The 10,820-nt window shown below is 36.3% G+C and overlaps 1 protein-coding gene across 1 annotated transcript; it reads right to left on the reverse strand.

The window, feature by feature from the left end:
- Positions 1 to 4,165: 4,165 nt before the first annotated feature.
- On the reverse strand, positions 4,166 to 9,474 carry LOC109152931 (G-type lectin S-receptor-like serine/threonine-protein kinase At4g27290). The gene is made up of 6 exons (XM_019300623.1): positions 8,152 to 9,474; positions 5,668 to 5,924; positions 5,382 to 5,592; positions 4,941 to 5,178; positions 4,708 to 4,861; positions 4,166 to 4,625 (listed from the first exon to the last, which is right to left on the reverse strand). The coding sequence occupies exons 1-6, from the start codon at positions 9,449 to 9,451 to the stop codon at positions 4,323 to 4,325; spliced, it is 2,463 nt and encodes an 820-aa protein (XP_019156168.1). The 5' UTR covers positions 9,452 to 9,474; the 3' UTR covers positions 4,166 to 4,322.
- Positions 9,475 to 10,820: the final 1,346 nt, after the last annotated feature.

A 10,820-nucleotide genomic window follows, 5' to 3' on the forward strand; every position in this document is an offset into this window, starting at 1 on the left:
TAACCAGGTTAGGTCGAGGTAGCGACGTTAAACTTAGCGCTTCATGGGAGGCACCCCATGTTATCTTTTATTTCTTTCATATTTATTGCTTTCTAGTTTAATTTTATTGCTTTCTAGATTCATTTTATTTAGTTTTATTGCTTTCTAGTTCGTGATTATTTTATTGCTTTTTAGTTTTCTCTTTTCTCTTGTTCTACTTTTCTTTTGCATCAGGGACGATGCAAAGTTTTAAGTGTGAGGGGGAGGAATCATTAATTTGGGGATATTTCTGGGGATATTTCTAAATTTTTAAAATTTTTTGCTTCTGCTTGGATGACTCATATGCTATTTTTGGTGAATAAGTTACTTGTCTTAGCATGCAGTTACAATTATTCTCTCTTGTTGGTTTGTGGTTTGTTTTAGTGGTGCTTGCTGCATCTCAATTTGTGATGGATGATTTGAGGTGTAACACATATTTGATCTATTCCCTTGCCAATAGCTTTGTTAACCACTTAATAATTGGATTAATTTGATCTTGTGTTTTGCATTGCTAGTAAAGGCTTATGTGAGATTCCGGTCATGGGTGTTTTGCTAGAACTTGCCTCATTACTCCCTAAGTGATGTCTAAGATTTGCATGTTTTGAAGTGATTTAGGCCATTATTGTTTAGCCATAGCCTTTAAACCTGTCCCTATATATATATATTTTTATCCTTCGTTTCCCCATTGTGCCTTTTGTTTGTTCAAATAAGTGCTAAGCACTTATCCCCTCTTTGTGATTGTTTTTCTTTGATTTACCCCATTATTATAACCCTTAGCCCTTGGCCAAATATTTCCCATCCACCCTTGAGAGAATGAAACTTTTATCTTTATCTTTTCTGTAAGAAGAGTTTTTATGGAGTTGTGCTACAAAAAAGAAGCAGCTAGTGTTACAAATGTTCAAGTGTGGAGGTCATGAAAGTTTGGATTAAAATTATCTTGCTATATCCAAAAGAAGTCCAAAGGCAAAGAAAAGAATGAAAAAAAAAAAAAAAAATTGAAAGTTTTTGAGTTTGGATCCCCACTTTACCAAAGAGTTGCTAAGTTCTTAAAAGAAATTTGCTCCTTGGAATTATGATTATCTCATCTCTTCCAAATTTTGAAAAGTTTAGATAAATTGTGACATTCTCTCTTTTTGATTAATTTTTCCATACCACTTCTTTGTTAGCCATCACCCGTAGCCCCATTACAAGCTAAATAAAGTCCTATTTGATCTTAGCATGCATTCTTAGATTTGATCTAGGGGAGTATGAAAGGCAAGCCTAAGGGATCTCATTCATGAACCGTATCTTGCATAATCTCAACTGAGTATTTGTGCACATTTGATCCTCACATGCATTAAATTCTTGGTGCTTGGTTATTGGCTTGGAAATGGGTCTCTTATGTGCCAAACTAATTTGATTCTTGAAGCTTGTTGTTTTGTAGCAAGTGGGTTGGTGGTTTGAAAGGTTGTGCAAGAGAGAGCATGAGTAATTTGTATGTTTTGACTTGTGATTTTATTCCTTAGTTTTGCTTGGGGACAAGCAAAAGCTTAAGTGTGAGGGGGTGATGTTATCACATCTTTGCTTGTTATTATAGTTATTTTGAATCATCTCAGTATTTAAGTTCTTTAATTTTGCTTATTTAATACATATTTTCCTTGCTATTATCATTTAATTATGGTTCACACTTGTTTTGAATGTTTTACGGTGTTTGTTAGTGTTTTTGAACCATTTTAGGTCAAAGATATGAGCAAGGGAAGTTCAAGGATGAGTTTTGAGCAATTTTGGACAAGTTCGGGACCCAGAGGACTCGACGCGTCGAAAATTTCCAGTAGCATCAGAAGTCGAGACCATCAGGTCTCGACGCGTCGAGCCATAGCTCGACGCGTCGAGCGAGGCGTGAAGTAGCAGGCCTAATTACGACAAAAAGGGAGTTGGCAGCAATTCAACTTTAATCCCATTCAATTCCAAGTTCCAATCAACTTCAATAGCAAATTCCAAATTCCAACTTCCAATTTCAATTTTAAATTAAGTCGGCAATTTCTTTATATATAGGAATTATAATTTGAGTCCAATTTTGTACAAGATTCCTATTTCATCTTAACTTTGTACCCACTATAAAATCCCTCCTTCCTCAACCCTAAAAGACACCGAGAGATTTTGAGAGTTCTTTGTAGACAAGAAAGAGAGAAATCGAGAGGCTCAAGTCGTCTTTGGAAGCAAGGAGGAAGCCAGGGAGATTTGGGAGAATCGCTTGGTTAATTCTTGTACTCTTCTGATGATTTGTAATCCTTTATTCATATTTGCTATGTATAATTTAGCCATGCTCGGCTAAATTCCTTAGGGATTTTTGGGTGAATTTGTTTATGAACCTATGTGCCTAGTTCGTTAATTTCTTAATATATTTATGTTTGGTTTTATGATTTGTGTTGCAATCTTGTTTTAATCTGTTGTTGTTGGTGGTTAAAGGCCTAAATTACTAGCTTCACAGCCATGTGTGTGTCACCAATGGGAATTGGGGCATAAATTAGGGCACACACGATTGCACCTAATGGTTGGTCCTTGGGAAAGGGGAACTTATTAGGGGAAGTTTATTCTAGATTATTGCTCATCGGGAGATGGTAGTAATTAGGAATAATTGAATGCTGATCTTTGATCTTATTGGGTGTTTAAGCCATGGGAGTGGAAATTCACTAGGAATAGAGATTACGGGAGTAATTCGATTCCACTTTGCATTCCCATACAAATCTTAATTCCAAACCAAATATTACATACAAACGTTAATTGGCACTAGGTGATTAAATATTGTGATCCCAAGAATCCTATTTTGCTCTATTGTCTACAAAACCTTGCTACTTATTTTATTCTGCTTGTTATTTTATGCAATCAATCAACCTTCAAGTTTGTTCGGACTAGTTTCATATGAGTAACCTAGTAGCTAGTGATTAGTACACCACCTCTCTGTGGTTCGACAACCCGAATACTCCGGGTATTATTTGTTTGCCCCAAATTACAGCAATCAATTGGTAAACTTCTGTATCTAACTAATACCAGGCCAGACATCTCCCATTCTGTTCAGCAACTTAGCCAATTTGTTGATATGCCTACTTCCACTCATCTCACTGCTGCACACAGGGTGCTTAGATATCTAATGGGATCACCAGGAAAGGGCTTATACTATCAGAAAGAATCCAAGCTAAGGCTGCTAGGGTTCTCAGACTCTGATTGGGCAAATTGTTCAGAATCTAGGAAATCCATCACTGGCTATTGTGTTTACCTTGGCAGCAACTTAATCTCATGGAAGACTAAAAAGCAGGCCACTGTCTCAAGGTCCTCCTCCGAGGCTGAATATAGGGCCTTGGCATCAACATTTTGTGAGATCCAATGGCTCCATTATCTCCTAGCTGACTTGCAGGTTACTTTTGATGTTCCCACATCTTTGTTTTGTGACAATCATTCAGCAGTGCCTATTGGGGAAAACCATGTTTTCCATGAACGAACAAAGCATATAGAAATCGATTGCCACATTGTCAAACAAAAGGTTAGTGAGGGATTGATCAAACTGCTACCAATTCCCTCTCAGAAGCAACTAGCTGATGGATTTACAAAGACTCTGCCAGCTCCAGTTTTTGATGCTTTTCAACTTAAGCTTGGTCTTCGTGATGTTCACACTCCAAGCTTACGGGGGGGGGGGGGGGGGGTGATGGAGAATGTCAAATAAACTAGCTAAGGCCGAAGATGGAACAAGGCTAAGCTGAGGAAGAAATAACAGAAATAACTGCCAAGGGCTTTTTTGTCTTTTCGCTTCTTTTCATTCTGTTATAACTGTCTCCTCCTCTTATAAAAGGAGTGTTGCTTCCTTTCTTTCTGGTGAAACATGAACATACATTCACAGCTCACCTTCTTATTTCCATGAACTCAATGCTTAATCACACGCTTCTCTATTCTATCTCTTGATTTCGACACTAACACATCATCAGTAGCCTTGAAGATCATCAGTCCAGCCAGGCTAGTTCTTGTTGATAGCAACGGTGCTGATATCTGGTAACTGCTAACCTAGTTAGGCCAATTATATTGTTCAACATTACTACACTATTACTTGAAAGTTGAAAGACAATGAAATTACCATATCTCAAGTCTGGAGTGAAAATATGCATGGGTTTCAGAGTTAACACATTAGTGGGGTTTCTGAGACAGTTATGTTGAATTAATGAGAGGTTTCCTATATATCACACCATTTAATCCTATAAAACTTGGAAAAAGAAATACAAACCGTCAAACCCAAGGCAATTTAAAGTAACAATACAATTATAAAACCATCGTTTTTAACGAGGATAGAGCACTGAGATGGTGACTTCATTTATAGAGCATGATTTTTCTTTGTCTGAAGAATTGGACTCAATTACCCTTTTCTCTGTGAAGAAACCTGGCTCTTTAGGAATGGGTAATTGAACATCATTAGTCAACATATGAACAATGGAAGACATGTTTGGCCTATCTTCAGGGCAGTGTTGAACGCATAGCAAGCCAACTTGGATTGATCTTAGAAGTTGAGGCAAATCTTGTGGTTCAGCCAGATGATCTTCTACAAGTTCAATTGATCTACCATCTCTATAAAACTTCCATGCCTGTCATAAAGATGAATTAGTACATCAAGATTTCAATTCAAACCTTAATGAATAAATAAATATGTATACAAAATAGACATACATGGCCAAGAAGGTTCTCATAGTGATCTTGATGATGAGAAAATCCCCTATTTCTTTTCCCACTCACAATTTCTAGTACCAAGACACCAAAGCTAAACACATCTGATTTAATAGAGAAAATTCCGTGTCCTGCATACTCGGGAGACATATAACCACTGGATTTGAAAATTTAATTTGTTAGCTTCAATGATAAAAATGCAAACAAATGAATGCAAAATGAAATTGAAACCTTACAGTGTTCCAGCAACTCGGTTTGTATTTGCTCCTATCTCGTTTAATTCAATGCTCCTCGCCAAGCCAAAGTCTGATATTTTTGGATTCATATCAATATCTAACAAAATGTTGCTAGTTTTGAGATCTCTATGAATAATTTTTAATCGAGAATCTTGGTGCAAATACATAAGCCCTCTTGCAATGCCATTGATAATGTTGAAGCGTTTTGGCCAATCAAGTAATGCACTTCTTCTATTATCTGCCCAAGATATTAATACAATTTAGTTAGGTATATTCTTCTACAAAAACAATCCAAGAAGGAAACTTTAATTTCAATTCCAAGCACACATTTTCTTGCTTAAAAGAATGCTCTCAACCAAAATTTTAAAATCCAAATTGACATTGATGAAGTGATCAAACATAATTATAGAGTTGATTAAAATTTAGATGGGAATATTATACCAAATATGTATGAGTCAAGACTTTTGTTTGGCATATATTCATAGATCAACATCTTGTCATCTCCTTGAATGCACCATCCTAGAAGCTTCACTAGATTCCTATGTTGAAGTCTTGCAATGGAATTGACTTCATTTTTAAATTCTCCAAGCCCTTGCTTAGATGTTTTTGAAAGTCGTTTCACAGCTATTTCTTTTCCATCATCCAGAACACCCTAGAAAAAGTATTTTTAGATTGTAGAAATTAAAGTGATAAGTATAATTTTGAAAAATACGAGTAGTATTGCTACCTTATAAACAGGTCCATAACCTCCTTCTCCAATCTTGTTGTTGAGTGAAAAGTTATGAGTAGCTCTTATTATTGTAGATATTTCAAATAATGTTTGTTCTTGTTCCCATTCTAGCTTTAAGTGGATCTCCTTCCTTCTCCTTCTGTACAATATGATGCTCAGAGTCAGGGTCAAGCTCAACACCAGAATTCCAACCAATACTGATGTAGTCAATTTTTTTGTTTTTGTTTTATTGCCCTTTGAGCTTGAAGGATAATCTGCCAATAAAAAGAATGAAAAGGGGGTGCATTATCAATCCCAGGGAAATTGGTCACTTTGAATTAGTGGCAACATATAGGCCCTGTTCGGTAAAAATGTAAAATAGTTAGTCTATCAATCAATTTTGGCTTGTTTGATCACTGTTAGCTGTTTGACTTGGTAAAACAATTCACATGAGTGTTTGATTAATTAGCTTTTTGTAACAGCTTATATTATTGCTCCAAATCACTAAGATTCAAAAAGATGTTCAAATCAGTTTTTCGAAAAAAAGTTATTTTGTATGTAATCAGCTATCAGTAGAGGTGTTAATGTGGACCCGTCCGCCCCACCGCGGACTTTTTTATCCACTGGCCTTTGCGAGTCAGCTTGCGAAGCCCGCAAGCTATGATTATGCAAGCCTAGCCCGCTCCATTTGGGCTCACAAGCCTCGCGGGTCAGCCCGCGGGCCAACTTTCAAATTTTAAAAAAATATTTTATTCTATTATTCTATTATTCTATATTCTAACTAGCTAATAATTTAACCTAAATAATATTAAATTTTTTCGTGTTTATAAATTAAAATATTTTAATTTTTTATGTATTTAATGGTTAGAATATATATATATATATATATATATATATATATGTGTGTGTGTGTGTGTGTGTGTGTGTGTGTGTGTGTGTGTGTCCTTAGGGATGGCAATTTCAATTCGCCCCGCGCATATCCACCCGAATCCACCCTGCATGGATCGGGTTTTTTTGGGTGATGGTGGATGGTGGATGGTGGGTCGGGTGTGGGTCTTTAAAAAAGTAAACCCACGGTGGGTCAGGTTGGATTCGGGTTCTATGTACAAAACCCGTCTAGAACCCCACCCGACCCACCATATATGTGTGTACTAAGTCTATGTAACTACTAAAATAAGTACTAGTATGTATTATTTATAAAAGTTTATATAACTTCGTGTATTTTTTACTATTTTTATATCTAAACTAATAAGTTTATTTTTTAAAATTAACAATTTAGTTATTATATTTAAATATTTCTATTATTTTATGTTTTATTATCACTAATGAATTTTATTACGTGTAAGTAATTTAAATATTATTATTTTTTAAAAAATAATAAGATGATAAGTGGTGGGTACCCGTAGTGGGCACCCGCACCCGGTTGGGGTGGGTGTGGGTTTTGAAAAAGTCCACCCGGTGTGGGTTGGAGGTGGGGGTGGGTGGAGAAAATATAAGGTGGGTCGGGTGATGGATGTAGTCTTCCCTCGACCCATTGCCATCCCTATGTGTCCTTAACTCTATGAGAACAAGGCTTTATGTGAGGAAGTGTGGTCAAATTCAGATATATATATATATATATATATATATATATATATATATATATATATATATATATATATATATATAAGGGATCAGGTGCATTTGTTGCTTCCCGTGCGGTTGTGCGGTAGATTAATATGCGTGAGGTTTATACTTAATGTGCGTGAGTGTTGTGCTTAATATGCTTGAGATTTGTACTTAATGTGCGTCATGTTAATATGCGTGAGTTTTGTACTTAATGTGCCTGAGTATAATGCTTAATATGCGTGAGATTTGTGCTTAATGTGCGTGAGTAGTTCCCGAAAATAATACTCCTAAACGCTCCATTCAAAAGACGGTGTCCAGATTGGGTTTCCATGGTGGTATTCACTATTCAGGGCACTTACAAAACCATTATATTGTGTTTGGGGCGGTTATCATGGTGGTGGTTGAATTGAGACGAAAAGTACAGTGGGTTTGGAGAGTAGAAAACAATGATTTCGGCAGGAAATTGGGTTGTGGTGGACGAGAACCTTTCAACTGCACTAAAACATGGGTCATCATCATCAGGGAGGGGGCAATGGCTACTGGGGATGGGGAAGAAGCTGATATCCATATTTTCTGCTGCATTTTACACATTCATGCACATTAAGTACAAATCTCACGCATATTAAGCACAACACTCACGCACATTAGAAGTACGCAGCCGGCGGGTGCTAACCCGCGCGGGCCAAAGCCTCCATTCTCGTGGGCCAAAATTTCTAGGGCCTAACCTGTCCCATCGAGGGACAATTTAGGGTTGGCCGGTGGACTCATTTTGACACCTTTACGGCTATCAACTAACAATTAATTTATCAAATATTTTTCTAATGCTATCAACTAGTCAAACCCACTAACCTATCAGCTAACAACTATTTACCAAACACCCCATAATAAATTTACCTGAATCTGAGGGAGCCATCCTTATGTAAAGATCCTGCCCTTTCTGAGGTAGCACAGTGATGTCGATCAAATCTCCGAACCAAAGCAAGCAACCATTTTCTCCATTGCTTATATCAAGACTTGAATAAGCCATACAAGAGCAATTCTTCAAGCAAACTTGCCTGCACTCTTGAAGATTCATACTGGTATTGACGGTTGAAAACTCTGTATCTGGCAACTTAATACCAGGGTATTTCTTGAATCCATCTGAGGAGGATGAGGATCCATTTTGACAATTCTTCAGAGGTGTCCTCCGAACACACCCTCCTGAAAAATCTGAACTTTCCCATGCTACTGGATATCTAGGTGAAAATTTATCAACGCACCCACAAATAGGATTTTTATTATTGTCACAACTCCCATATGCCCCACATAATCCATATTTGTCACAACCATCTACTGGTGCAGCAGGGAAGCTGTTCCATTTACCTGTTTCATCAGCCCCTATATGCAACTGTACAATCCCAGAGCTTGTCAGGACCAACCTGATTAATTTTGAGCTATTAAGACCCATACAACCAGTGGTAACCTCACTGGAATTAATGACTACAGAAATTTCAGCATACAGGCCCCATTTTTCCAGTCCAATCCACTGCAAACCATTCCACGGTCCTGATCGATATGTTTTCTTACTACCTTTCCTTAAGATAATTTGTGGGTATCCTGTATTATCTAGGGAACCCTTATATTCCCCTGTAGCTGGATCATTCTCCATCTTCCATGCTGAGATTGTAATGCGAAGGCCAGTAGCGAAATTCTGTCCGAGTTTCATGCCTGGCAAATGAGTATCTGTAGGATGATCAAAACTTTGCCACATGAAACTCTCTGGGTTATCATCATTTGCATCTATCACCACCAGATTCCCAGAATCCAATAATTTTGCGACTGGATTCTCAACTGATCTGGAAGTGTTAGTACACCAGATAATGTTGGAAGTGTTGCTGCCATCAACAAGAGCTAGCCGGCCTGGATTGATGATCTTCAAGACTCCTGATGATGTATTAGTGAGGGGTGTATCTCTGTTGGCCACCCAAACTACAGTGGGAATAGGCTGCATTTGCTTGTACCATATGCCAACATAGCGATTCTGCGAACCGGTCGGGCTAAAAAATCCCATCTCAAAGATTCCACCAGAAGAAACAATGGTATCGCCATCTTTGAGGGAGTGGGTGGTGCTAATGCTAATGGTATTGCTTGCAAAGGAAATCTGCTGAAATGAAACTAAGAGTATTATATAAATGAGCAAAGCAATGGTTAGCATTGATAAAAGCTTTTCTTCTTATGATGGAATTTCTTTCTTTCTTTCTTCCTTTGTATTCATTTTATAGTACACCGGAGCCGTGGGTGGTGTATTGGTTGACTAATTCTACCGTGCAGCCTGAAATTCTCAGAGAAACAAAAACCACACGTTAACGCATACTCACTGCCATTGTGCAATTGCCGGCGATCTTCGTTGGGAAATTATTGGATAAAACAAACTAGTGTTTGGTTGACAATTTTTAAAACACATATATAGAATTTGATTATCTCTATAATTATAAAACGTACTCATTACTTAATTGAAATAAGGTATCATTCCATTATTTTAGCCTTACAACTCCTCATTTCGTCGCATCCTCACTCATCTCTCATCACTTCATAGACTTTCCTCACTGCATTTCCTACCCACCTCATCGCCACTCTTAAGATCAATTGGCTTGATTTTTTGTTTTTGTATTTTTAAAATCTTTATTCTGATTATAGGGTTATACATAACCAAACATAAATATTGATAATCGTTCTAATTCCACCCTACTACCAAACATGGAAAATACTTTCAACAAAGCTCATTCCAATTACCAAGTATTTGATTCCCATTCCGAAACACACCCTAAATGTTGTTATTGTAAGCACAAAAAAGTCACTACAGTAGATACATATGACTCTGTTTGACACGTCTAGCTGAAAAGCTAGTAGCTAATAAGCTAACAAATTGAAATTGAAATATTTGATAAATGAATTATTGAATTAACTAATAAGTGTAAAAAGACATAAAAAATGATAAACTAAGATATTATGATTTTTATTAATGAAGGGTAGATGGTATCATTTTTTATAAATTAATAAACTTTTCATTAATCAAAATCCAACATATTAGTTTATCATTTTTATGTCTTTTTATACTCATCAGCTAATTCAATAATTAATTTTACTAAACACTTTAATTTCAATTGTTTAATTGTTTGTCAAACAAAGTCATAGATTCACCATTGTTTGTCATTTTTATGTACCTACATATTATTTTTATATATTTGGATTTACCAAGGTGGATACTGCCCACAATATATTTTATTTCATCTTTTCATTTTTTTTTTTTGAAATATCATCTTTTCATATTTATTAGAGGATGTAATGATAAATTTTTGTGTGTATTTATTAAATATGATTTGTGAGTTAATTCCATTTTTTGTCCTAGATTTATAAGTGACAGTACCCTTTTAGTCATTTTTCAAAAAATCTCGCTTTGATCCTAGTATTATTATGGCATGACCATTTTTGATCCTCTGTCAACAAAATTGTTGAAATATTACAAAGACATTTCTTGGTACCCCAAAGTCTGAAATTTAAAAAAAATATTACTTTTTTTGCTT

The sequence above is a fragment of the Ipomoea nil genome, unplaced genomic scaffold (assembly GCF_001879475.1).
Source record: "Ipomoea nil cultivar Tokyo-kokei standard unplaced genomic scaffold, Asagao_1.1 scaffold2480, whole genome shotgun sequence".
Classification (NCBI taxonomy): domain Eukaryota; kingdom Viridiplantae; phylum Streptophyta; class Magnoliopsida; order Solanales; family Convolvulaceae; genus Ipomoea; species Ipomoea nil.